The sequence below is a fragment of the Oryzias latipes genome, chromosome 10 (assembly GCF_002234675.1).
Source record: "Oryzias latipes chromosome 10, ASM223467v1".
Classification (NCBI taxonomy): domain Eukaryota; kingdom Metazoa; phylum Chordata; class Actinopteri; order Beloniformes; family Adrianichthyidae; genus Oryzias; species Oryzias latipes.
The window spans coordinates 22,592,503-22,619,916 of NC_019868.2; the positions used below are offsets into that span (position 1 = coordinate 22,592,503).

The 27,414-nt window shown below is 39.9% G+C and overlaps 2 protein-coding genes across 2 annotated transcripts in view; one reads left to right on the forward strand and one right to left on the reverse strand.

The window, feature by feature from the left end:
- The window catches only part of tenm1 (teneurin transmembrane protein 1), a 212,672-nt gene extending 189,104 nt beyond the window's left edge, over window positions 1-23,568 (forward strand). Inside the window, exons 26-38 of the mRNA XM_011480413.3 lie at window positions 3,122-3,209; window positions 4,800-4,996; window positions 7,104-7,417; window positions 8,015-8,187; window positions 9,568-9,812; window positions 11,740-12,033; window positions 13,102-13,346; window positions 13,862-14,004; window positions 15,558-15,769; window positions 16,607-16,908; window positions 17,098-17,804; window positions 18,397-18,539; window positions 22,031-23,568. Of these exons, the coding sequence (XP_011478715.1) occupies window positions 3,122-3,209; window positions 4,800-4,996; window positions 7,104-7,417; window positions 8,015-8,187; window positions 9,568-9,812; window positions 11,740-12,033; window positions 13,102-13,346; window positions 13,862-14,004; window positions 15,558-15,769; window positions 16,607-16,908; window positions 17,098-17,804; window positions 18,397-18,539; window positions 22,031-22,786 (3,819 nt within the window). The 3' untranslated portion in view covers window positions 22,787-23,568. The remainder of the gene's footprint in view (window positions 1-3,121; window positions 3,210-4,799; window positions 4,997-7,103; window positions 7,418-8,014; window positions 8,188-9,567; window positions 9,813-11,739; window positions 12,034-13,101; window positions 13,347-13,861; window positions 14,005-15,557; window positions 15,770-16,606; window positions 16,909-17,097; window positions 17,805-18,396; window positions 18,540-22,030) is intronic.
- A 1,041-nt stretch (window positions 23,569-24,609) lies between these two features.
- LOC101173952 (SH2 domain-containing protein 1A) lies at window positions 24,610-27,414 on the reverse strand. The gene is made up of 3 exons (XM_004073542.4): window positions 26,968-27,414; window positions 26,628-26,691; window positions 24,610-25,130 (listed from the first exon to the last, which is right to left on the reverse strand). The coding sequence occupies exons 1-3, from the start codon at window positions 27,102-27,104 to the stop codon at window positions 24,867-24,869; spliced, it is 465 nt and encodes a 154-aa protein (XP_004073590.1). The 5' UTR covers window positions 27,105-27,414; the 3' UTR covers window positions 24,610-24,866.

Below are 27,414 nucleotides of genomic sequence, written 5' to 3' on the forward strand. Positions count from 1 at the left end.
TACAAATTTCTACCGGCTTGCAGGCTCCTGTCATAAAATAATAATATGCCGTCCCAAAAACTTTCTAAGAACTATGATTTCTTGATTGTGATTGGCTAAATTATGTTATAAGCCTTTGTAAATTTGTGACAACAACCTGTGGCTACATGACCTTCACAGCATCAAGGGAAAGCAAGAAAAACAAATGTATGTGTTCCAGTGATCAAAACCATGGTGGTTTGTACTTCCTCAGAATATAGTTATTGGTTCACATGATTTAAATGTAGAAGTTTAGTAAGCATTTCATGTGACATTTTCTAGATTCAATGTTGACAAAAGGTGTTTTTCCAGACAGACTATTTTCTGGTCTACAAAAATAAATTTACAGGGTTTAAATATCTTTGGGATATATGTGAAAAAATACTAAAAGTACTCCATTGCAATCAATTTTCATTACTTTCAATCGTCTGTTTGCATTTTATTGTTATTATAAGGATCAAGAAGGCAACCCAAATGTTTGGTCATTTTCACCTCACCAAATCTGTCTGTATTTGGAAACAATTGAACACCCCTGATTTTTGTATGTATATATGTATATATCTATACATACACACACACACACACACATATATATATATATATATATATATATATATATATATATATATATATATATATATATATATATATATATATATATATATATATATATATATATATATATATACATATGATGAGCAGCAAGTTTTTCTTCCTTTCTTAAGAAGCCTCAGAAGGCGTCACAGAATAAAAGCAATCCTTTCAGCGTGACTGAATTCTACTCATGCTGTTCAGGACCGTCTTTTCCATCATATAAATTCTGGCTCCCTTAATGTTTAAAAACATTAAGCACATGCATAATCAATGTCTTTTATTTTAACAGAGCCATTAGAGTTATTGAAAAATACTGGAGCTTTAAGGTGCATTAAATTTACAATCATTAAATCCAAAGTTAGCTCAGACGTGTTAATGAATACCACTGCATCATCATGTTTTTTGTAGGAAAAAGCATTGGCTTTAATGGATTTATAAGGATTATTAGTAAAAGAAATGCTGTTTTTTGGATTCCACCCCCTCTGGAGATTCTTTTTTTTTTTTTCTCTCTCTGCCCTCCTGCTGCGACGTAAAAGTGATTAGTAAAGCTTGTCAGCATTAACCTGGAGGAAGTATAAGTATTTTCCTGGGTCAAGGTGTTGAAACACCTATAATTTACCTAACATTCAAATTTTTTATGCTCTTCTTGTTTTACTTAGGAATTCTCTCTGCATGCACGTGGTGGAGCAGCAGTTTGGGGGAATTATGCCTACTTTCTCTCTAGGTAGAAAGTAGTTGAGGAGGATCAATGCCACTTTTATCTGTGTGAATTAATAATGAGGCCTAAAAAGCGCACCTGAAAAGACTGGAAACAGCTGCTCTGACTCTATTGATCTCCATATAAATAAACTTATATGGATAAATAAATGAAGAAAATAAAAAAAGCAATAAAAATTATAGGCTTTGGAGGAACAATATTGGCGTCTGGCTGGTATCAGCCCTTGAATCTGTGTCTGTAAATGGCAGCCAATAAAGTGTAATTTCTTTGAAGAAAGCTCTCTGGGCACATTTTTGAGGGATAATAAAGTTAATATAACAATGATCTAAATCAAACATGCCGCTTTACTCAGTTACTATCAAACAGTGCATGCAGCTTGACTTGTACGTTCTCTGGAAGCACACAAAGCCAGTATTTTTTTTCTTTCTTCGCAAAAAAACATCAATTATATTTCTAAGATTTTGTTAATTGAAACAAACAGCACTTTTATAAGGCCACAAATGCCATTTTGATTTCATTTCTTTAAAAAAAATTCAAATATGGATTTATTTTTGTCAAAAACATATCCCTTAGTGTTTTGTACAGTGGCCCTGAAGTGGAAATCACACCAATAAATCACTTGACACAAAAACATTTTAAAGATCACGACACTGTAACCCTTGTGCTATCCTAGGCACTTTACCATTGGGAGTATGGGTCATCTAGACCCACTAGACAGTGCTCTGAACCTTTTTTCTTCAATGATTTGTGATCTTCACTGGTGTCCATGGATGACATGAAATCTTTCCACCTTTGTCATGGCAGGGAGAACACGTCAATGTAAGGGTGGGGTCTCTAAGATAGCACAAGGGTTAAAAAAGCAAAACAATTAATAAAATACAAATATACATTTTTGGGATAAAAAAAATTCCAGAAACCAAAAACACAATTCCCCAAAAGTGATAAGAAATACAAATGAAATGTTACGGAAAATAATAGCGAATTTGTACCTACCGGAAAAGGTACGTACTATGGGACATCGCTGATTGGATAATGATGTTTGATTTTTGACGTTTAAGTTTTTTTCAAATGCATCTTCAATGCCAGTACACTAATAAAAGTTGTATGACAGGTTTGGAGCATACCCAGTATTGCTTCATGCCAAATAACTTGATGGACAAATGCCATAATCCAAACAACAATGTCCAATCCTATCTACCTTCCCGGTTTCTTCTTTCGTTTCATTTGTTAACATTTTATTTTGATCTCTGGAACGTACTTTTGTTTTCTGATGTTTTTTAAACATTTTCTTATGGAAACCGGCAGTAGTACTTAGGGACATAGCTGATTGGATGATGACGTTTGTCTATCATTTCAACCGAAAGTCATTTAGCTGAAGCTGAAACATTAGCAGCCAATCCTTGATGTCCCAGAATACTACCTACCTTTGCAGTTTTCATTGTGTTTTGTTTCTTAACATTTCATTTAAAACATTTCTTTTAATTGTAATTCTGGAAATAACATTTAGTTTTTATTACATTCTATTAGAATTGTCTTTTGGTTTCTAGATTTTGGTTTGATTTCCAAAATGTAATGTTATTTTTATTTGTTTGGTTTTTTTCATTGTGGTCTTTAATGTATTTTGCTCTGAGTGAGATGTTGACGTTATTTGCACTTCAGGGCCACCATAGTTTTGGCTGATAAATAAGAGCTTTTTAAAAAAGGAGCTTGTGGATGGAGTATATTTATGTCATCTCTTGTTCAACAATGATCTCCTGTGTATGAAGTGTCTGCTTTTGAAAATCTCCACAGGTGTCCACCAATGGAGAGATATCGATCATCTCCGGAGCGCCCACAGAGTGCGATTGTAAGATAGATCCAAACTGTGACTGCTTCTCTGGTGGGTCAAAAGGCACACAAACAAATTCAAACAAACAAACACACACACACACACACAAAGCATAGCTGAAGGATTAGGCAACATGACTTTATTGGATTAGTTCTAATAGGATTAAAGGGCCTTAAAAAAAACATATAAAAGCATTTTTAAGTCATTTTTAGATCTGATATGAATTGGTCTGCTTTAACAGTGTATTTAGAGGAAACAAAAACTGGATCATTTTAAAAGCTGACATGATTTGATAAAGTTCGTAAGTGTTCATATCGAGTGGGTAAATCTAGTCTGTGTCCCTGCTGGCCAATAATTTCATTAAGTGTGCTTGGAAATAGCTGTTCGTCTCATCTGTTTCCTGTTAATGTTTCTTTCCATTTCAGCTTGTCTAAATTATTTAAGTCAGTCAAGCTGTTAATATCTCAGAGGCTTCACTTTCCTTGAGAAACACAAAAAAAAGGATCAGATAATGAGGTTTATGTAAATGATGACAAGGCTGTGTATAGGAACAGATGAACCCTGATGTCATAATACAAAATGCAGTTTGATGAAGAAGGTCTCTATGTGTGTTGGATATCAAATAAATAAATAAATAACACAGAGCAGGATGATGTTTGGTATTCAAGGAGAAGGTTTCTCTTTTCAAAAGTGTCCAGCTATATTTCAGCAGCTAAACTTCCCACATTTCGTAGAAAATTACAGCTGGCAGAGGAAGAAAGCCCACTTTGAGATTCTGAAGGTTTGGACTCTTTGCCGTGGGACTGAAGGGCAGCAGAAATGCAACAAAAGGCAACAGAAAAGGAAGAAACATATAAGCAGATGTTCCTTTGACAGTTAGGCTATGCTTTCATTGTAAGTGTCAGAGGATGTGATTTTATCATTTAATTCTGCACATGAAAATCTGTCCTTTTTTTTCTGTTCAAAATGGAGGAAAGTGTCTCTCCCGTGCCACAAACCAATGGGCTGTGACCATCCCCATTTCTTGGGTTGCACTTTGCATATTTTCAATCATGTCTTGCTGTTAACAGATGATTACTCTCTTCAGAGGTTTTCCGTTTCCGTCCCTTCGCAGTAAACACTCACATGGTGTCTTTGAAAACACACACACACAAGTATGAGAGGCCATGAACACACCGGTTTCACATAAAAACATGCCCACGGATGATGATGCGCATGCTGCCAAGAGATAAACTGGCACCCTGCTGTACGTACAGACCCATCAGAGACCTGTGGCCCATTGCAGACTGCTTCTAAAGGCCTTCACCTGGCTGTTATCCAGCTGTGTTACTGAAGATATCTGGATGCAGTCAATCCCCCACAACCACTGTCTGATAAGGTCACTATCAAAGTGGTCATCATATCCACTATACTTAGGGGGTGCTTACAGTGTCCCACCAAGTCCAAGCCCTGAACCAAACTGATAACTGCAAAAGCGACACCATGGGGTCTTTAGATTTTGCAGACTATTGTGTGTGCCATCTGGGACTTCTGCCTTGTACTCTATAGTGCGTTTGCAACTGAAGATGGTTTTGCCAAAGCCATTATGTGGATAAAACGTTTATTCCCTCATAAATAATGTGCTCTTGTTGGTCTTATCAGGCGACGGAGGCTACGCTCGTGATGCTCGCCTGAAAGCTCCGTCTTCACTGGCTGTGGCGCCCAACGGGACTCTGTATATTGCTGATCTTGGCAACATTCGGATCAGAGCTGTCTGTCCCAACCAGCCTCAGCCCAACCAAAATGGCATGGTAGAGATCAGTTCCCCTCTGGATCAAGAGCTCTATCTCTTCAGCCAGGTACCCAGTGCTTAAGCTCAATCGATTATAATGGCAGGACTCCTTTTAGGGTATCTAAGCCAGATTAGAAGACAGTTAAGTGTTATGAGAACATGTTGACTTTATGTTGAAAACAGGAGGTTTTTTTGAATGCTTAGTCAGCTCTGACACCCTTAACAGTTCATCTGCTGTTCACAGGATCTTCCAAAAACTCTTCACCTTTATGGTTTTACATTCTCCTACTCCCCAAACTTTACTCAATTTATAATAATATTTTTTTTTAAAGACCCACTCCGATAAAAATTGTGCTTTTCTTGTGGCATTTTTCTCACAATGGAGGACATTAATGAATAAATTTAAGCTTAAAGGGCCTATACCATGCTATTATTAAGCCTTTTATAGTAAACAATAGCCGCGTTTACATGGACAAAAGTAATAGGAAAGAATGCCTGATGGGAAGAAAAATGTGTCATGTAAACACGCCGTTCAGAATAGTCTGCCCCGATCAGACTTGTTCGGATCAAAATTTCTGTCCGATCGGGATAGGTGGGTTATGCCGATTGTTTATCTGATCGTGTTGCATGTAAACAGTTCATTCCGATCGTGTCACTACTGCTCTGGTTTAACGTCATGCATAGACGGTGTTTCGCTCCAGAGAAAGCTTTGGAGCTCAAACAGGACAGACCGGCATCCCTGCGGAGGACCGCTGCAAAGCGCCGCCCCGCTCTCACCCCGCTCTCGCCCCGCGAACAGGCTCTTCATAATATTCATAACATTAATAAAAGCATGTTTGCAAGATCGTCTCGTATATTACCGAGCTGCTGCATAAACGTATATGACAGCTAGGTTTGTTTACTGTGGGACTCATTTCCTTTTCTGGTATTTTCAACACTACTGCACATGCCCAAATGATTTATTCAGACCAAAAGTGTGGCCATGAGAACGTTTGTTTTAATCGGAAAAAAGTTTTCTGTTCCCATGAGCACGGTTGAATTTTAATCCCACCATTGATCCGATTAAGATATTTTGCGCATGTAACCGCGGCTATTTTCCATGCACATGCTAATATAATATAATATATTACCTTAAATATTTGTTATTTTCCTGAATTCTTTTCCAACCTGGAAGTAGGACGACTCGATCTCTGAGGCAACGGCTTTCACTTCTTGTGAGTGCCGCCCATTTCATGACGTCAACAGCAGCGTGTCTGCGTCTGGCCCAAGAAAACAGACATCAAAATGTTTGTGAATGTGCATACTGTGCTAATAAAAAGGAAACTGATTTTGACGATCGCTGCTAGCTCCACGGAGAAAGTATGTGTTGGTGTTGGCTGTTGTCATCTACATCGGCTCAAGAGAACCCGCTCATTATTGTAAATTGGTAAATTGGTGCTCAGAGCGCAGGTTTTTAGGGCAAGCGATTCTTGAACAGATAAAAATACCGCTTTGAGTGGGTCTTTAAATTCACGCCAAAAAAATGATCATGTGTATTTAATTTTTAAAAATTAAGTTTGCATCCCATAAATACAGATTTTAATGGTGCTTTAAAGAATCCTTAAAGATTTCTTGGAACTGAAGCTTAAAATATATCCATGAAATGAACTAATGTACAATTTTAGTTATAAAACCTAATTAAGTAAAACCATAGAGAGTAGCCCTCTGGTAAGGACTGATTTTCAGATAACCTCCTGTAATGCCCAAATGACAAATCTAGCAATATTAATTTTGTAAAATGACCCATTAATCACACAGAGTAAGAGAGTTTATGAGGGAAATGATTCACATACGTTGTCTGAAAGTCTTAATGAGGCTTTATGTAGATATTTATCTGACACCAACAATGGATATTAGACTTTTCTCTTTTTCTGAAGTTGTAATATTTTTATTTTTATTGGATTTATTTGACGTATGGTAACAATACCATAAGTAAGGGAGTTTGATATAATTATATTTCGGAATGAAATGTCAATCTGTGGCTGAGGTTTTGCTTTGTCATCTGTTGTTTTGTTTGAGCTCCTTCAGTCTTCAGTTGTATTCATGTAAACACTGATCCTTCACATTCACATTTAAACAAATGATTAGCAGCTGCAGTTGTGTTTTCATGAGTCTTCCTCCTTCGTCTGACACAGAATGGCTCCCACATGCACACCAAGCACCTCATTACCGGCCACTACCTGTTTAACTTCTCTTACGGCACGGACGGCCTGCTGTCGGGGCTGACGTGTCAAGATGGCCGTGGCTTCCAGGTGAGGCGAGATGCTCATGGCGTCCCGCTTTGGTTGGCCCTACCGGGAGGACAGGTGTACTGGCTGTCGCTTAGCAACAGCGGAACACTCAGGAAGGTGTCAGCCCAGGGCCATGACATAGCTCACATCACTTACCATGGCAACACTGGTCTCCTAGCAACCAAGAGTGATGAGAACAGTTGGACCACTGTTTATGAGTAAGTTTACAATTTGTGTTACAGTTTTTTGGTGTGTTATCATATATTTTTTTTTACTCTTTCCTTTGCTATTTGTCTTTACTTCTTTTAAACGTTTCTTTAATGCTTGTCTTTATTACTATACTTGTTTTTGGACAACTTTTTTGTGGAAGATTTGCAACAACTGTCTGAGATTTGAGTGCCATCTAGTGGAAGCTTCTGCTTCACCAGCACTAAAGAGACTTTTGTGGTGGGGGTTGAAGCTGGGGGCTTCTTTTTACTTATTTACTTTTTTCCTTTTAGCCTTTGCTTACATGATTGCGACAGCGCTGAGGGATGTCTCACCAATACTTATACCAATACTGCTTACACACATGTTTCAGTGTGTGCACCTTGTGTACACACCACAACACGTGCAAATTCCTCACCACAGCCACCTCAGTCACTGTCTCAAAGTTCACAGCTGGATAATTACATATATAAATCATAGTTGACATTTACACCCTGGCAGTGAATCGGGGAAAACGTAGAGCTAGCATGCGCGCACATATGTGCTACCCGCAGTTTGTTTGTCTGTCATTGCAGCTTTGTACTTCACATTTGTGCTTATTACGCAAGGTACAACGGTGAGGGTCGAGTTACCAACATCACCCTACCCACGGGTGAGGTGAGCGGTCTCCATGGCAACCTGGAGCGCTGGTCTAGAGTTGAGGTTGAGGCATCAAATCATGAGAACTACGTAACGAGCACCAACTTGTCTGCCAGCGACACAATCTACACATTCAAGCAAGGTGAAGCATGGCACGTCTTTTATCCACTCGTTTGTCATAATGGTCATTGTTAAAGTGTGGGTGGATCGAAATGTCACAACGGGACAAATGGGGGGCACAATTTATTCAGCCACATATACTTATCCTACTCTGATGGAATCAACCCGTTTGCCGTAACTGTGTGACATGACTCATGTGGGGGGCTCCACCGATGAATGAGTAAGCCGAAGCATGAGGGTTTAGAGAAGTGTTAGAAGTTACAACTGGAAACCAGCAGTATAATTCAGTTGTAAAATCCTTTTTTTATTTTGCGTATAATTCAGATGTGTGTCATCTGACCTATTTCTATTACAAGACGGGTTAGCAGGGGCTAAAAAAAGTGCTATTTGGTCATCTTTTCTCTGTTGATGACCAAAAAAAAAAGGCAGACAGATCTGATTGACTTGTAAAATGTCTTAAGAATTGTTGGAGGTAGTGAAGAGGGGATGGAGGGCAGGGACGAGAAATGGGAGCGAAGTGGTGAAGCCACTCGTGGGAGCAGTTTCCTCTCATGTCATCCCTTTAATTGCTTCCTAGCAGTTGTCACAATGACAGGCCTGCAGGGAGGCGAAAGGGGCTCCGCCACATGCTGATGCACTTGCACAGAATGATGGGTGTGCATGCGCTACAATAGTGAGACTGAGGATACTAGAAAAAGATTGAAATGACCCTTTATTTCCACCAACCAAATTTAAGATGTCTCTGCCTGCCTCCTAGGCAACTATAACCATATTGGCAGAAAGATTTTTATAGGGGAAGAGGGAGTAGAAATTAATATTTAGTTTATTGGCTGCATCAAGTTTTATGATTTAAGTGCAGTTTTATGATTTTTAATTGTGTTCGAGAGTTGAAACAAACGAGTTAATATGTGTGAAATATTGCTTTAGATTTGTGTCATGTTGACAGAACAGCTTCTGAAAAGTTTTGCAAAGTGTGAAAAAGCCAACTGTTGTGGCTGCTCACCTCTTGTCCTTAGCAACACTTCCTCTCCTTCCCTCAAACTCTGCTGTATGTGTTTCGCTCACATCTATTCATCTGTCACCCTCTCCATCTGTCCCTTCTCCTTCCTCTCCTCAGTTTGATTAGATTTGAGTTGTTTTTTTTTACTTGAATCTCGCACTTATGTAGCAAAAGTGATTTTAAATGCAGTTTTAATGATGAAAACAAAAACCTTTGCGGGCCCACCTGACCTCAACAGACTTTTATTAGGTCCGCTTTTTCAGACACTGTCTTGTTGTTTTGTTCATTTCACACTTTTTTTTTTCCTATGTGTTGCTGTCTACTTACCGCCTTCTGTGCATCTGTGGTTTGTGTGTGACGGCAACTTAACCAATGGCAAACAATCGACCCCCCTACCCCTAGATCACACTCAGAGCTCATACAGGGTCAGCTCTGACGGATCCTTCCTTGTGTCCTTGGCGAGCGGGATGGAGTTGTCGCTGAGCACGGAGCCCCTCCTCCCAGGCATCATTGGTGGAGGAGTCAGCCCCACGGCCAGCCGCTGCAACATCAGTCTGCCAGGAGACCATGCTCCCAGCCTGATAGAGTGGCGACAGAGGAAGGAGCAAAGCAAGACTAACTACAGCACCTACGAACGCAGACTTAGGGTAAAACATCATCTTTTTCCCCACCTGATGAAACAAATCAGTCCCCAATTCTGTATTTTAGGTCCCCAGAACAACCTTATTGTATTCAGAAAAGAACTCAATTTATTCTGTAACATTATCACACTTTTTCCTTTAACCCCAGAGATGTCGCTAATGACATATTAATAACACACGTTCATTGACCTACCATATATTTTTGACCTTTGACCTAATTCTGACATGGAGAAAAACGGCTTTTCATTTCGGATTTACACCAATATTCAACACATTACTGACATAAAGTGTTGCATAACAGTACAAAACTGCTTTTCTTTGGTTCAGAATCCACTGGAATTATGGTAATTGTCTGAACAGTTGAAGAGTTACAGTAGTTGAAAGAATGTAAACACTGGAGCTAATGCTCAGGTGTAAAAGGGTTAACCCAAAATTTGTTTTAGGATATAACTCATAGCTTGTCAAGGTTGGGAATCAAACCACCATTTAACTAACTGACAGACGGCTCCTCTACAATCCAAAATTAATGCACTATGATACAGTTCAATACGTGTGTTCAAAACTGTAGTGGCACTTATATGGCAATCAAACAACATCATAACAAATCAGTTCTGACACATGAGGAGGTTAAAAATCGCCTCCATTGGACTAAAACCCAGGTGAAACTAATGTAGTTCTAGTTAATTCATACTTGAGACATATGCTCAAACATTACTGGCATTTAACCATATATATTTGGTTTGTTTACACTCACATTATTGCATGATGTGGCAGAGTTTTCAATTCATGGGAGAGATGCTATCTGTTTATCAGTAATTTGATTGGGTTGTGAGGGAATTGTCAGCTCAACAGAAAGAGCCTCTGCTGTAGAGAAACAGATTCCTGTGGGCAATAGTGAAGGATTCACACTTCAGACCTAACATCCGTGACATAATAACCATTCTTTGAGGGATGTAATCTGATTTGTGTTTTAAAGTTACTAGCTGAAATTCATAAAGTACTTAAACTAAGTTCCCTTAGAGATGGAAAAATCTGATGTTGCTAGAAGGGACTGGTGCCAGGGGAGGCCGTTGTGGAAGAATTCGTCCATCAACAGTCAACAACATCTGCAAACCGGTGTCTAACCTTTGGAAACAGAAAAAGAGCACAGCCACATTTTAAGATGGAGGCAGCAGTCCTGTCTGGCTTCTTTGGGGCAAAACAAACAGCATGCTTTGTTACCTGTCCTACCCATCCTGGAATTGGGTGGGCAAAGTGTTCTACAGTAACTGGACTTTACACAAGTACAGACACAGGACTGGTAAAGCACAGAAAAAGAGAAATATGAGTGCTAAAGTATCTACACATTAAGGGTGTAACATGTATTCAACTTAATCCATGAATCAATTCATATTACTACGATACAACTAGTTCGATCTGTCTGAGGCAAGTTTTTAATCCAATCAAATGACCCATTATAAAATTTCTTTAAAATGAAAATGATTATAACTGAAATTGGAAAATACCATTGGGATTGAGGTACGTTAACAAACATCATCATTTAATTTCCCTGAAAAAAGACATTATTTTTTGTCAAAAAAACCATTATCCATTTAGTACTTTACATGAACATGTTACATAGACTAGAGAATCATGGGTAATTTCATAGACAATAGTAAACACATTTTAAAATTATGTGATAAATATGTTCTAATTTATTGACAGTCCTCATTATTCTTTTTTCGTCTATAGTTATTCTACTTATAAAGCAAATTATGAAACTTGTATAAACTGGGTTTGCTCTAAGCTTTGGCCATTTTGTCTTAAAAATTCAAATATTTTATTGTCTTGCAATTTCATTTATAGTTGCATATCTGTCTCTTTTTAAGCAATTCTTCTTAACTTTAAAGTGATATGACTAAATATGTTGTTCTTATTCATGTGTTCTTTCCAGGCACATAACAGAAACCTGCTGTCCATAGATTTCGATCAGAGCACCAGAATCGGAAAGATCTACGACGACCACAGGAAGTTCACCCTCCACATCCAGTACGACCTGCTGGGTCGGCCTGTTGTGTGGTCTCCTAACAGCAAATACACCGAGGTGAACGTCAGCTATTCTAGCGGCGGGCTGCTGTCAAACATCCACAGAGGAGAATGGTCTGAGAGGCTGGAGTATGAAAATGACAGGGTGGTGTCCAGAGCGTGGGTGAACGGCAAAATCTGGAGCTACACATATGCAGACAAGGTAAGAATGATTTTATACATGTCAAGTTTTGAGCCCTGATTGTTGACTTTGTTGCTTTTCAAACAATGTTTTAAGGAACCTTACTAAATCCCACTGCCTATAGTGTCTGCTTGACTATTGCACTGATGTGAAACCAAATCTTCCTTCCATTCTATCGTTCTAACCAGCTTAGTTTAATGTTCTTTTTTTTTTACTTCTTTTACTTTAACACGCTTTCCTCTTAAACTGACTTGAGGTTCTTTTTTTTTTTTTTAAAAAGGCATCATATTCTTTTAAAGATGGCTTCCATCAAACTTTACTTACAGAATACCCATATGATGAACAATGGGGTCTGAGTGCAGTGAAATCAGGAAAGAGGTTCTTTTGTGATGAATAACTCAAAGTCTTGTGGTTGCAGATTGGGTTTTTCACAGCTCTGCAGAGAAAGCAGCAGATTTTACAGGAAATTCTTTGTATCCCTTATAACATTTAGAAATGTTTGGTTGCAAGCAAACACATTCCTAGATTTTTAATAGAGACTACTCGTCGTCAGACATAAATGTAAAAGTTAGTGTATAGAAACCTCATTTCTGTTGTTGAAATACATTGAATTATGGAAAAAATAAATAGCAAGACAAATATTTAGTGTCACATTTTTTCCCAGAGACACAATTAAAGTGGGCTTAAATTATATTAAGGAACCGATAGCACCTGCATGCATTATTAACACATTAATATCTTGCTCTACAGTTAAACAGAGCACCCAAATTGCTTTACCGGTGTTGTAAGTGTAAAAGAAAGAAAGAAAAATTGTTTATCCCAGAAAAACTCAAGACTCCAATTAAGATTAAATATAGATGTTTTTTTCACCTCAAAACCCTGTCGGTATGCATGTTATGATTTAAATAGCTTGCAGGGAGTGTCAACATAAAAACAAAAACCAAGGTTGTTTCTGAAGAGCAGACGCAAGGTTTTCACTGAATTAACCTGGAATTAAAAGAAATCCGAAGAGTCACACAAGGGGAACGTGCAAAAAAAAAAAAATAGAGAGCCGTGGTTAAGTCTTCCCATCTTTATGTGTTCTTGCAGTCCATTATGCTGCTCCTGCACAGCCAGCGGCGATACGTCTTTGAGTACGACCAGACAGACCGCCTGATTGCAGTGACGATGCCCAGCATGGTGAAACACTCCCTGCAGTCGCTGCTGTCTGTCGGTTACTACAGGAACGTCTACACCCCTCCTGACAGCCAGGCCTCTTTCACGCAGGACTACGCCCTGGATGGGCGGCTGTTGAGGACTCAGTACTTGGGAACAGGGCGCAGTATCATCTACAGGTTCTTACAGTTTCCCTTCAGTCTTTTGATTTGGTTCAGAACCTTGCAGTGAAAGTTTTGAGGCATTGTAGAGTCATAGTGCAATAGTTGTTCACTGCTTCTCTGACTGTGTATTAGTAGGAAACAGCCTGAAGGTCACTTTTCTTTTATTTATTTTTTTATCGTCCCACACTATTTGGATGAAAGCTGGAGGCTGATTCAAACAAGGTTCTGGCATTTAACAGTTTTAATACTCATTGGCTCTATGAAGATACTGTAATGAATGGCCCCATTTTCAAGATCCAAAAGGCCATAACTGCCACAGCTGCTGTTCTGATTTCAATGAAATATTGAAGGATGACGCAGTCTCTTTCTCAGTGGCCCAAGGGATCTTTGGATTATTCACGTGGCATAGCATGTTTACCTTTGTTGAAAATGAAATGCCTTTTACTGGGATTGACACCAACACTTATTTATCACCAGTAAGTAGTACATATATTTTTTTATGTTTATTTCTTTTTTTTCATCTAATCAAGATACACATCAGCAGCACGACTTTCGGAGGTGGTTTATGACTCCACCCTGGTGACCTTCACTTATGATGAAGCCTCCGGCACCGTCAAGACTATTCATCTCACCCATAACGGCTTCATAAGCTCCATACGATACAGACAGACAGGTAGGCATGCACATTTACTCACACCAGGCATGAGCCAAACAACCGGCAGCTGCACATTTTTAAGATTTAGGATGTAAAAAAGACTCTTCTCAAAACCTATTATCTCCCACATATAGGGGTGATCTTTTTTAGCATAAATTCATCAACAGATGAGTGAGTAATATCAAACCGTTAGTGGGTAGGAGTCAGATTTGAGCAAATTCACACCTAGGAACAGGGTTAAGCGCTCAAGTGGAAGGGGCTGTGGTCTACCACAACTTTAAATACTCTAAGCTGCTCTATTTGACCTACCGACTTAGACAAGTAGTCTGATTAAAGTAAACAAGTGAACAGATATTTGAACTACAATGTAAAAAGTGTGGTTATATGCAATAGTGTGTTTCGTTCCACATTTGCTCGTTGTTTATGTCATTATCATTTGACCTGTTGGTTGTGTAAAACAGAATACGCTTTTAAATGAGCCACTAAGTTATAACCCTAATTGTTCAGCTCCAACAGAAAACATCAGAGAAGCATTTAGGTTCCGGCAGAACCATCAGTTGAAGTGTTTAGCTGTCGCAGCAGATTTGTGCCACCATTAAAACAGTTTAGCAAGACCTTTAAGTCACAGATTCTGTCCGAGGTCGTTGAGATTGCACCCATCGTAACTGTTAGCTCACTTGCAGTGCCTTTGTGATTGGCAAGCCACGATCATGTGTCACTAATCTGCCAGGTGCTGCCGTCTGCCTATGTGTGTGTGTGGGTGTTTATCACTTTGCCCTCACTGTGAATAGACTCTCACCTTCCTTTAACTGATCTCATTTCAACAGAACAATCTGAGGCTTACTGAGGGTAGAGATAGTCGTAATTGTCCCTTGAGAGGAGACAAGGAAGAGTAGAGCACAAAAAGAAAAGACAGACAGTAATATATAGTGGTGGAGGATGGAGGAAAAGAACAGTAAAAGGAAATGGAAAGATGACAGTTTGGAGAAGTGACAGCTAGAAAAGCGAGATGAACAGACTGCAGGTTCCCTAGGGGTGTAGAAAAGCTTCTACCTCCCTCTCAGTGCTTCTGCCGCTCTCCCATTAGCGCAGGTTCAGAATCAACATTCTGCAGAAAATAAAAACAGGAGATGTAGTGCTGATCCTGCTATCCAGAGGCTCCGAAGCTCGACACTCAGTCATTTTAACTGCTTTTGGAATAATCTCACATCGCTGCATAATGGTGATTCATTAGTGATTTTCTTTTTTCCAAATGGTGGATGAGATACGGCGGAGGTGACGAATGGTGTTGTTAACGTTGATGTTCAGACATTAAGGAGCACATTGGCTCATCATGGCTATTGTCTTTAGATTTCATTATCTCTCCATATTAAAGGTCACCACTGGAAATGCCATAGAGATGTGGATATAGTTAAGATTGAATGGATTGAACTATGTGTGTCTGCGTTAATGATGTTGAATTAGTCTTTGATTGGAATTAGCCTGGCAGGCCTGCTCATGTAGTGTGGGAGATGATTTTTAAAGGTTTTCTTTTGCACATGCACATATACTTTATTTCTTTTTCTTTGTAGGTCCATTGACCAGTCGGCAAATCTTCCGCTTTAGTGAAGAAGGTTTGGTCAATGCCAGATTTGATTATAGTTACAACAACTTCAGAGTAACCAGCATGCAGGCGGTCATCAACGAGACCCCTCTGCCCATTGACCTGTACCGTAATGTGGACGTCTCTGGACTAGTTGAACAGTTTGGCAAATTCAACGTCATTTACTATGACCTCAACCAGGTAAGAAGACACCAAGCATGCATGAATTAAACCCTGCTCTGACTTTGGTATGATCTAAATAACACTGTAGACTGAAACAGGCGTTCAAGCAACCAATTCCAATGAAAAGTCTATGTAAACACACTTGTATGCATGTTTCAGGCTTCTGCATGCATAAATTTCTCAATCACGCGTCACTACACACGTTTTTAAGTCGGGCTCTAAGTACAAAAGTACCGGCCACTAAACATGTATTAAAGGTTTAACCATTTGAATTTTGACCAATCAGAGACTTGGATTTGGAAGGGACCCATGGGTAGCATCCTTTTCAGTGCACAGAAAGACCAACTATTTGAAAATTGATCATGAGCCAGGCTAATAATTGTGGTTTTGTGGCTAATGTGCTTTTCTGAAAGTGGGGATCCTAAAGTCCATCTATGTCAAATTTGGTACTTGTACCAAATAAAGTACGGTTGTTCTAAATTATCAACCTGGCTCCGCTCAAAGGAAAACAATGACTTTATTATGACATAACAGTTATAGGTCCATGTGTTTGCTAAGCAAAAAAGGCAGAAAAAAACACTCAGTAGACCAGAAAAAGTTTTTCATTTTATTTTAATTTTTAAATCTTGCACAAGTAATATTTTGGATGACGACTTTTCACTTCGGCTTGAAACTTTTACTTGATTTCGATTTTTGGATACTCTTCTAGCCTCTGTTTACATTAGCAAAAACAAAAGATGTTTATGACCATTTCCTGCTCATTTTAGCTTAGTTATCTGTTGTTTTGGTTTGTTCCGTCTAACCTCTTCGGTTAAAACTGTTGTGTAGTGTACAATTTATTTGTTGGTGTTTTAGGTGATCACCACGCAACTGATGAAGCACACCAAGGTGTTCAATTCCTATGGCCAGGTTGTAGAGGTCCAGTATGAGATCCTAAAATCCATCGCCTATTGGATGACCATTCAGTATGATTCAGCAGGACGCACAACCACCTGTGACATCAGGGTGGGAGTGGACAGTAATGTGACGCGCTACACCTATGAGTACGATGCAGACAGCCAATTGCAAAGTGCCTCTGTCAATGAGCGGCCTCAGTGGCGCTATAGTTACGACCTCAATGGGAATATCAACCTTCTTAGCCTTGGAATGAGTGCTAGGTAAGTGACCCAATTTTTCACTAAGATGACTACAATGTTTAAAGCAAGAAAAATATAAAAATACAATTAGGATTTTGTGCAATGATCATGATTGACTCATGCCAATACTCTCAAAATAAAAAAAAACAAATTAAAATTCAGTCAGTTTGAAATATTAGTGAAACAAAAGGTCTTGTCATTCACTTTTAGGCTTACGCCGCTCCGCTATGACCAGAGAGATCGCATCACTCACCTTGGTGAGTTACAGTACAGCGTAGATGAGGATGGCTTTCTCCGCCAGCGAGCCAACGACCTTTTTGACTACAACTCAAACGGCCTGCTGACCCGTGTTTACAACCGTGTGACCCAGCGCACAGTTTGGTACCACTACGATGGGCTGGGTCGGCGAGTGGCCACCAAGAGCAGTGAGGGGGGGCAGCTGCAGTTCTTTTATGCTGATCTTTCGCAACCCACCAGGGTCAGTCATTTGTACAATCACAGCAGCAATTCAATCACCTCGCTGTACTACGACCTTCAGGGCCATCTCATCGCCATGGAGCTGAGCAGCGGGGAGGAGTACTATGTGGCCTGCGACAGCGTGGGGAGTCCAAGGGCAGTGTTCTCCAGCAAGGGGAGACTAATCAAAGAAATCCTTTACACCCCCTATGGGGAGGTTTATCAGGACACAAACCCCAGTTTTCAACTTGTTATTGGCTTCCACGGAGGCTTGTACGATACAGTCACACGATTGGTCCACCTTGGCCGACGTGATTATGACACACTTGCCGGTCGATGGACTTCACCGAATCACGAGCTGTGGGAGGAACTGAGCAAGGATCCTAAACCGTTTAACTTGTATGCCTTCAAAAACAACTGCCCAGTTGGAAGAGTGGAGGAGGTGACAAAGTTTACCACAGGTGAGCTCCAAAGCACATTCCATGTAAGAGAAACGGGAATACATTTCCCATCATGACACTTGCTCTCACACTCACACACACGCTGGAAACGTCTGCCATGAAGACTGAGGGAACGTGGCGCATTACTACTCTTCCTCTCTGTGAGACAGAGGAAGAAGATGTGACAGATAGAACACACTGGTAACAGAAGGGACAGCCGTGCCTCTGATCACATTTTTTTTAACACAGACTGCATAGTTTTGTTTTCCCTGACTGTCAAGAACATACTGTTTCCTAGAGAGAGAAAATAGAAACTTTGCCAAGGGAAGGAGATGGAATAGGAGAGGGAGTTGGATACAAGATCTTGGTATAGGGCATATGTTCCTCTGGCTAATGGAACATTTATTTTGCCTGTCTTGTTTTCCCTGTTGCAGGACTGTTTGTTACAGAGACTTTGCGTAGACAGGAAACAAGATTGTAGTCACCTATCATGGTTTCTTTACTCTCCATCAGAGTCTAAGTGGACTTATGACTGTCTGCTTGTTTTTTACTATAGTTATGACATTGCAATTTTCTTGCTATGATGAATTTCTCTTTTCATATGTGTGTGCAGGCATCAGCAGCTGGCTGCAACTGTTTGGCATTAAGCTCCATAATGTGGTCCCTGGTTTCCCCAAGCCGGAAGTGGGCAAAATGGAGCAAACATATGAACTGATGAACACTCAGACAAAGACTCAAGATTGGGACTCCAGCAAGGTAAAGCTTCACTTGAAACAGTAACAAGGCCCTTCATACTAAATCTCTCTTAATGTTAGAAATATATTTGTAAAACACATTGGCTCCTAGTCAGCTTTAGGATCGATTTTAGGGTTCTTTTATTCGTTTTTAAAATTTTAAATGGAATTGGCCCTTTATTTTATATCAGATTTACTTATAGTTTATGACCCTCCCAGAGCCCTCAGGTCCATAGGTGCAGGTATGGTGGTGGTCCCAAAATTCAGAGCAAAAACCCACGGCGAGGCCACATTTGAGCACTGTGAGCCTCGCCTGTGGAACCGCCTGCCTGAGGACGTGAGGGCCTCATCCACTGTGAAGGTTTTTGAGAAAAAACTTAAAACTCATCTTTTTAGTAAAGCCTTTACGTAGTTTTACATGTCCACGTTTTCATTTGATTTTATAAATTCTCTTAATTATTTCAGTTTCCATGTTATTGTACTTATGGGATGTCTACATGTTTTTATTTATTTATTTTTACTATACTTGCTATTTTAACTACGTCCGATTTTTTTTATCTTAACATTATTAATGGAAAGCATTTGGAGATGCTTTGTAGATTTGCAGTTCGCTTTTCATAGCCATGCTGCTTCAAAGATTTTATTTTTTCAATGCATTTTTGCACGTTTTTATTTTTTTTTCTGCATGTTCTGCATCATGATTGCCTGTTGACCTTATGACACAATCTCATCCGTGTTGCGTCTCAGAATGCGTTCAACTTTCCACTTTTACATAAACTTTCAATAGCGAGCAAATCTTTGTTTTTATTCTTATCATGGACTTATTTTTCTATGAAGGTATAAGTGAGAGAGAAAAGTGCAAACATTTTAATGTCTGAGAAAAGTGTGTAAAGTGTGGGGTCTTAAAATATCTATAATCATACTTTGAGGATTTCACCTATCATGGGCTACTTATAAAACATATCCATAATGTAAATGAGGGAACACTGTATGCCTATTTTTTCTCTAGAATTTAAAACACAACAAATAAAAATAGAGTAGCAAACAGAATGTTAAAGCACTGATTAATGAATCATTTATCAAACAATGCACCACCTTAACAACATAGGGAATTAAAGGATTCTAGCCTACCTTTTCTTTTCTTTTTATTTGAGTTTTCAAACTCTTTGTTCCCTCCATGTTATTTCTTCTACCTAAACTAGGGATAAACTGTAAAAAGCTTAAAAATGTAGAATAAGTCCATCATACCCGACGGAAAAACTAAAGTGGCCTTGAAGGAACCATCTTGCACCATGATAAAAAAAAAATAGAATTTGGGGAAAATGTTGGTCTTTCATAAAAGTGATCTTTTTTAGTTTGTTTTTTTTCTCACATTTTTGTTCTGCCAGAACCTTGAATTCAATTATCTTTTGTGGGGTGCGTCATATGATTGATTTGGTATTCTGTGAAGACTCAAATATGTGAAGTAAACAACAACAAAAAGAAAAGATCCAGCAAGTCTGCACACTTATAGACCCTTCCAAGAATAAGCCTTTGTTTAATTGCACATGTTGGAAACTAGTGGTGAAGGACCCATTATGCACGAGAGCAGGCTTGTGGCAGAAAATCAGAAGTTTAATAAACTACTGACCAGCAAGAAAAATAAATCCACTCAGGGATTAGAATGCCAAAGTGTGACAAAGCAGATGACATGACAATGAGGAGCTGAAACCCTTTGTATATGCTGAAGACAATTAGCACAAATGAAAACAGCTGTTGATAGTTAACTTGAACCTTGTGTGACTGTGACAGGGGGGCAACTCATTACAGAACATATATACCTAGAAATATCCCTAAACAAGACAATCCTTAAGAAAGAACTTGTGAGAAGAATATAAATAAAATGGGAAATAAATGACATTGAGGAATCAGTGTAGATGTTGTAAAATTATTCTTTTGTCTTTGAGGAAAACAAAGATGATTAGCAAAGTTTGCGATGGGGAAATGATGATGGGAAAAAGGGAAAGAGAAGGAGGAAAAATGAAATAGAGAATATACTTGGAAGAATTAGACTCCATATCCACACTCCATACCCGTAGGGGGCAGACATGCACCTAAAAATTTTGCGCTGTAAAACAAAAGACAAAAAACAAGAAATATGAATAAAAAAGCAAACTAAAGTGCACGATCGTCATACCACATGCATGGTTCTGTGTCGTGCTTGTCTCCTATGGCAACATTTGCCGTTGGAATGGCCAACAATCCTTTGACCATTTGACAACCTTGAAGGTTTTATTTTATCCCCAGACTCATAGTTTCAACTAAAATCCGACTATTATTTGGCCAAATTCAGAATCGCATTTATATTTAGCAAAAATTACCAAGTAAACTCCATATGAATTTGAAATACATCATCACTCCTTCAGTTCATTTAACATCAGTTTACAACTTTTCAAGAAGACAGGAACGAATTGGCAAACAAAAAGGGGGAAATACATTTTTCAGTATGTTCATGTCCTGATAGTAAAGATAAAATTAACAGACTGAATGATTTCTTAATCATTTCATAATTAGCTGATTTGTAAAAAAAAATGATAATAAAAATGGTATGTCCAGTTTTAATAACAAAAAATAACTCAAAGAATAACACAAGAACTATCCTTCATCCTGAAAAAAAGAAAAATCCATATAGACTGCTTATTATTTCTAAAAACGTGTTTCTGGTCATTGTTTCTGACTAATTTGTTACAATAAACGTTTGTGCCACCATATAAGTGGAGGCCAAAAGTCCTCCACAGCTGCGTAGAGAAATTAATTGCATGCTAATTGTCTGTCATTTTTTTATGACCTTGGTGTTTTTTTTATTTTTTTTATTTTAGTTTTTCTATTGGCCAATAACATCTGAAGTCAAGCCCAATAAGATTGTCTCAGAGGAAGAATGAATGCTAAAAAGGATTAGGGGAAAGAGCAATTATGCTGCAATAAAAATGTTTGCAATGAAGCCATTTAGATCTATGACGTGTCTGTTCCTTCATCTAAAGAAGCCACTTTGGTTTCTAGTAATGTCAGCTCAACAGTTTTGATCAATCTAAATGTCATGGAAAATAAAGTTACAAAAAAAATAGAACTCATTAAAGACAGTTTCTTAATAAATATTTATTTGATTATAACCATTTTTATTATTATGTTATTTTTATGGATGAGAATTGTCCTTTTGTTTTTTTTTAATGTTCTTGTGGCATTTTCCTGATGATGGAGGATCTGAGAAGGTAGACTGAAATTTGCATTTCTGAATATTTTTTTTTATTGTAAACAGAGAGCTCTCAGAAACAAGGAGGGGAAGGTGGTGGGGTTGTTCCACGGCCACAACTCAAAGTGGATTTTATATGAACTTCTGCTGCTCTGCTAAAACTATGTCCTTTTGAATTTTCCTAAAAAGGGCCTAATCACAATTAAAAGACTTTTACAATAGATCAAAAGAAGATTATCGTCAATGATCCCTTAAAAAATCTGCATGGTCCTTTTGTTTTTCAGATGGCTCTGGGTATCCAGTGTGAACTGAGAAGGCAGCTGAGGAACTTCATTTCTTTGGAGCGGTTACCTCTCGTCCCCGATTCTGTGGGCTCAACTTATCACAAACCATCCCACCCCCCTCCCTTTGGCTCGCGACCCTCCATTCTGGGCCCAAGCATCCGCTTTGCTGTGTCACACGGTCGAGTGAGTGCAGAAGTCATAGGAGTGGCCAGCGAGGACAGCCGCCGTTTGGCGGCCATTTTAAACGGTGCTATCTATCTCAGCGGGCTAAGCTTCACCGTGCAGGGCTGCGACACCCACCATTTCCTCCAGACGCGGCCCATCGAGGAAGACCTCGCCCTGGGTTTGGGAGTTGGCGGACGCTTGCTTGAGGGGGGGGTGAACGTGAGCGTTTCTCAGATGAGCTCCACGGTGAACGGCAGGACTCGACGTTTCGCCGACATCACCCTCCAACAGGGGGCGCTGTGCCTGTGCGTGCGCTACGGCGGGTCCGAGGAGGAGGAGAGGGCACGAGTGAGGGAGGAGGCGCGGAAGAGGGCAGTGGATGCAGCCTGGGAGAAGGAGAGGCGGCGGTTGGAGTCGGGGGAAGCAGGGAGCAGAGCGTGGAGCAAGGCGGAGAAGCAGCAGCTGCAATCCACCGGACGCGTTCAAGGCTACGACGGATACTACTCCCTGCCGGTGGAACAGCAGCTGGAGCTGTCCGACTCCGCCTCCAACATCCACTTTATGACACTAAGCGAGGTGGGGGGCAGGTAACAGAGACACATTAGCAGCCCTCCACCCCACCAAAGACTGCCTGTTTCTAATCTTATCTGATTTGTTCTACTGTTTCTATACTGTACCGAAAAAAGAAGACAACAAACAGGAGCAACAAGAGAGACTAGGGGGATAAAAAAAAAAAAAAAAAACTTCCATATGCCTTTAATTGTGACAAATGATGGTATTTTATTATTATTATTGTCCAGTTTCTCCAATTTCTAACAGTGGCACAAGCAGTGTGGTTTGGCTGTGGCTTTGCTTTTTTTGTTTTCCAACTGACTTGACCGACAGACCGTCGTCTGTCATTCGCTGTTTCAACATCATTTTGGACTCTGCTCAATGTCAGCTGAAGAGATGAAGACTGTAGTGAAAAGATCCTCTTCATGACTCAAATCAAAAGCTCTGGTTGCCATTTGAGTTTTTCCACATGGTTTACCTCTGATACAATGTTGTTTACATATTGTGGAAGAGAGGCCTTGTCAGCTCTCTTACACCCCTTTAGAGAAGAAACCTCCTGTGGTTTCTGCCTCTGGTGTGCTCCAACATTAGTTTGTATGAGTGTGTATATGAAAACGACGAATGTACATAGCCAGTGCTTTCACACTGAAAAAAGTGCTCAACTGGAAGTTCTGTTGTTAATAAGTGTGAGTATTGTTAATCAATAGAAAAACAGTTACATTTTTGCAAAGAATTATATACATGGCTATAGTAAATATTCTCGCTGAAAAAGTTAACTTTATTGGGTTACAACGCTGATTAAAGTTACTATGTGTGAACTACTGGAGTGTTCCCTGGGATTCCGTGGGTGCAGTTTCTTGTCATTTTTGTTTTTGTGTTGTTGGGCCCCCTCCATATTTCATTGGACTGCCTTTGTTCCTGATTCTGGGAGTTTGGACTTAAAAAAAAATGTGTTCTGTCATTATCACCAATCATTATGGCTCAAACTGAGATATGCACAAGAAACAGCGACTCGCTGGTGAGAAGGAGGAAGGATGAAGGAGGAGGAGGAGGAGAGGGGAAAAAGAACACAGAGGAAGGGAAAGAGAAATGTGACAGCTGAGGCTCAGCGAGTGGGTGGTGAGTGCAGAAGGGGCAGGACCTGGAGTTGGCTGCACTGTTCTCTACAGCTTGTCTCCTCTCATTAGGAAATGCCAATCAGGCTACATGCGAACCACTTCCAAGCTTCTCCCCACCACAGAAAAAGTTTTTTCTCCTTTTAAAGCTACCAACCACAAATCCACCTCCCCATCCGTCTGCCTCCCCACCCCACAACAACTCCCTCCCGCCGTCACTCCACCATCTGCCCACCATTAATTGTTTGCTTTTCTCTCTTGGGCTGTGGACGACACAATGCATATGTTCTGACGGCGAACAGGTGATACACATTTCTTTGCTGGTAGGCCGCGGTGCGCCTTGCCTTCTCAGCCATATGCTGCGCGCGCCAATGTCCAGGCTCATCTCCGTTGTGAAGGGATGGAGGGTGCGTTGCTAGGAGACCGCCGCGCCGAAGAACCACCCGCTCCTGCTATCTCTCGCCTTCTCCTTCTCTGTCCCTCTATCATATTTTTTTATTAGGCGCCGCTAATGTCAATCATTAGGAATGAAGGGCCTCCAGAGTTCCACGCCCACCCATCTCAACTCTCAGCATTCTCTCCACGGAAATCACCACTTCAGTGTGTCAAATTGGATCCTTGCCTACAGATTATACCATACATCAGACATGGGGTGGGGGCGTATGTGGCTGCCACACTGTGACCTTATTTAAAGAAGTTTGATATCATCCATTTCCTTTACGACGCACACACAACAATTACACAAAGAAAAGTTGCCCAATATTTATTGTCAGTCTATTTATACATTTATAGATATTAATGTTACAGCAGATCAATATTTTACACAGTTAGAAGCATTTTCTGTGCTGCAGATACAGGACGACAAAGACAAAAAAATGGGGGTAAAATTACGTTTGAGTAAGACAAAAAAAAAAAAAAAAATCACATGTACGTCACACTGGTCAATGTAAGCAGAAAATGTGTTTTTCACAACTATAGTTCAGGGTTGAGTGCAGGGTTTGCCCCTAACCAAAAGTTTGCGGCACCTCCTTCTTGTTCCTGTTTTTCTGAATGGCATTTGGCGTCCGCTGCTGGACGGAAGAGTGCTGACTGGCAGGAGGTGATGACGGGCTGCTACTGAGCACGTGTGACTGCGGGTGGGTGTGGGCCCGTCCCTGGGCGGTGATGGGGTACAGTAACGGCATGGCGATTCCCTGTTCGGCCTGTTGAAAAGCTGCTATCAAATTCTTGATCTGTCGAAAATACCTTTTCTGCACACCGGGAGTCGTCTGCACGACAGCACGGTTCAAAAAAGAAGAGAGAAAAAGAGGCACAAAGGAATTAGATTTCACATCAAACACAACAGGGGAAATAAAAAGGATGTGGCGTGGCCTTTTGAAATGAGCTCTTCTAAGACCGAAATCATAAAAAGGATCAATTCTACTAATGGATGCCAAAAAGAAAATGTCTTGTGATCTGAAATCTGTCAGTGATTTATTTATCTGAACTACGTCCTTATATTACTTTTCTGTAAACAACAGCACTACATGAAGGCGCTAAAAGCTTTATTTGGAGAATTCAAAATCTGCTCGCCTCTGTAATCACACAATTCTTTTGGTGTTTTTATGTTTTTTTAGTTAATAAAAATCATTATTTTACGGGTCATGTGCGACAACAAGGATTCTTCAAGTGTCTCATTACCCCAGCAGCTTTATTTGTGACCGCACCCCTCTGAAATACCACAAACGTCCCTTTAACAAAAAGCTTAAGCGAGAACAAAACAATCCTTTTTCAGCTTGATCCTTCGGTTTTACTTTGGCATTTTCCCTTTTTTTTCCAGTATCTCTCAGGGAGCTTTGCGGTGTTTGTAATAACACACTCATCAGTTTTCCTGGTGTGTGTGTTTGTCTACAGTGGCTGTCTCTTTAAAGTTTAATATTACTAAAGCATTGCATTTTCAAATTGGCTGTAATTTTGTCAAGTAAGGACTTTAAAAAAAAATGCATCTTTTCATTCCGTGCTATCAATCAGTGCGAGAGCCGGAGAAGACGGTGTTCCTTGAATACAATGTAACATCATTTAATCAAAGGCAGGGAGTAATTCCCACAGCGCAGCACTTTGGATGCTCCTATCTCAGGCCACGAGCGTAACCTCTGTTTCCCCAGTGCCTTTCATTAAAGTGACTGATATTGCACATGAATAATGTAAACTGTTATTGAGCTGGTAGTGAAACTCCTGTAATTCAAGTCCACCCTCCTGTCAGTGCACCTGACAGGGAGCAAGAGTTAAAAATGTCGTCTTGCTCAGTCGTCACAAAGCCACAAGGCCTTCAGATGTCTGTGCGTTCGCATCTCTGGGTGTTTGCCAATCCTCACTGCTCACTGATACACACCATCAGAAATGCTGTCGAATGTAATTCCACATTTCCACATCTGTGGAACATGTGCTGATGCTGCCATCTTTAAATTTGAAATGGAGAGAGAGGGCCGGGCGCACAGGTTTGTTGTTGCTGAAGGAAAAGGAATGTACCCAGTTTTTCTGCGATGTCAGTCCTCCAAAAAAAAAAAAAAAAAAAAGGAGCAGAGAAACATGTTTGCCTCAGATCCACAGCTTGTTGAATTACTGTGGCACCACAACAACTTCTAACCCAATAAACACCAACCACAGCGGAGCAGATGTGCTGTCGCTCTGCTGAGTCTGTGAAGGTTTTTGGTGTGTGATGACAAAATAAATAGAAAAAACTTGACAAAAAGGAAAAAAAGAAAAGAAAAGAAAAAAAATCTCACTTCTGCAGCCCATGAGCCAGTGTCATCCCTGTAGAGTCTGTAGGTGTAGACGTAGCCTTTGCACCTGCAAACAGATAAAACAAACACCTTTTGTTCTGGGTTCACTTTTTTTTTTTAAACTTCATGAAAGATGTGCAGTTGCTGCTTCACTTCATCTTGTTGGTGATTTTCATATTTACACTGATTTTAAGTCTTTATTAGAAACCTGGATGCTGTTTTTTACCGCTTTAACGCTTTTTCTCAAATATTAGTAAAGCAATAATCTGTATATCATCAGAAATTAGAATTAGATTAATGCAAAAATATAAATATATATATATCATTTTTTATTAATACTCACAGCACACACAGGCAGTAAACGCCCGGCAACGAGTCGCTGTTGCGGATCAGATAACACCCATCCCGCCCGTCCTGGCCCAGCCGTCGCTCGCCCTCCTCCTTGCCGATAGGTCCGTGGTAAACAGGCAAATTTTCCATCGCTATTTTTCTTCAAATATGCTTATTTGCTGTAAACCAGGCCAGTTTTCTGCTCTTTTAAACACAGAAAATCTCTTTTTTTGTTGTTGTTGTTGTTTTCTGCGTTGGGAACAACAGCGTATCCTCCAGGCATTAAATCTTGTTGCCTTAAAAAGCCTGACCTTTGACCTGAAAGCTTTCCGTCTTCTTCCCAATTCCAAGCATCTCTCTCATTAACCTCTGCCACTTGTGAGCTCCTGCTCACTGCCTTCCTTGCTCTCTGTATGAGATGCACACATGTGCACCTATGCACACCAGTAAAATGTGGGTT

Excerpts from the sequence above, each read along its gene's own strand:
- LOC101173952 (XM_004073542.4), bottom strand. The coding sequence starts at position 27,104 with ATGGAAAATTTGCCTGTTTACCACGGACCTATCGGCAAGGAGGAGGGC. Across the intron at positions 26,692-26,967 it reads GTTTACTGCCTGTGTGTGCT|GTGCAAAGGCTACGTCTACA; the intron begins GTGAGTATTAAT and ends ATCTGTTTGCAG. Across the intron at positions 25,131-26,627 it reads CTGGCTCATGGGCTGCAGAA|ACGACTCCCGGTGTGCAGAA; the intron begins GTGAGATTTTTT and ends GCTGTCGTGCAG.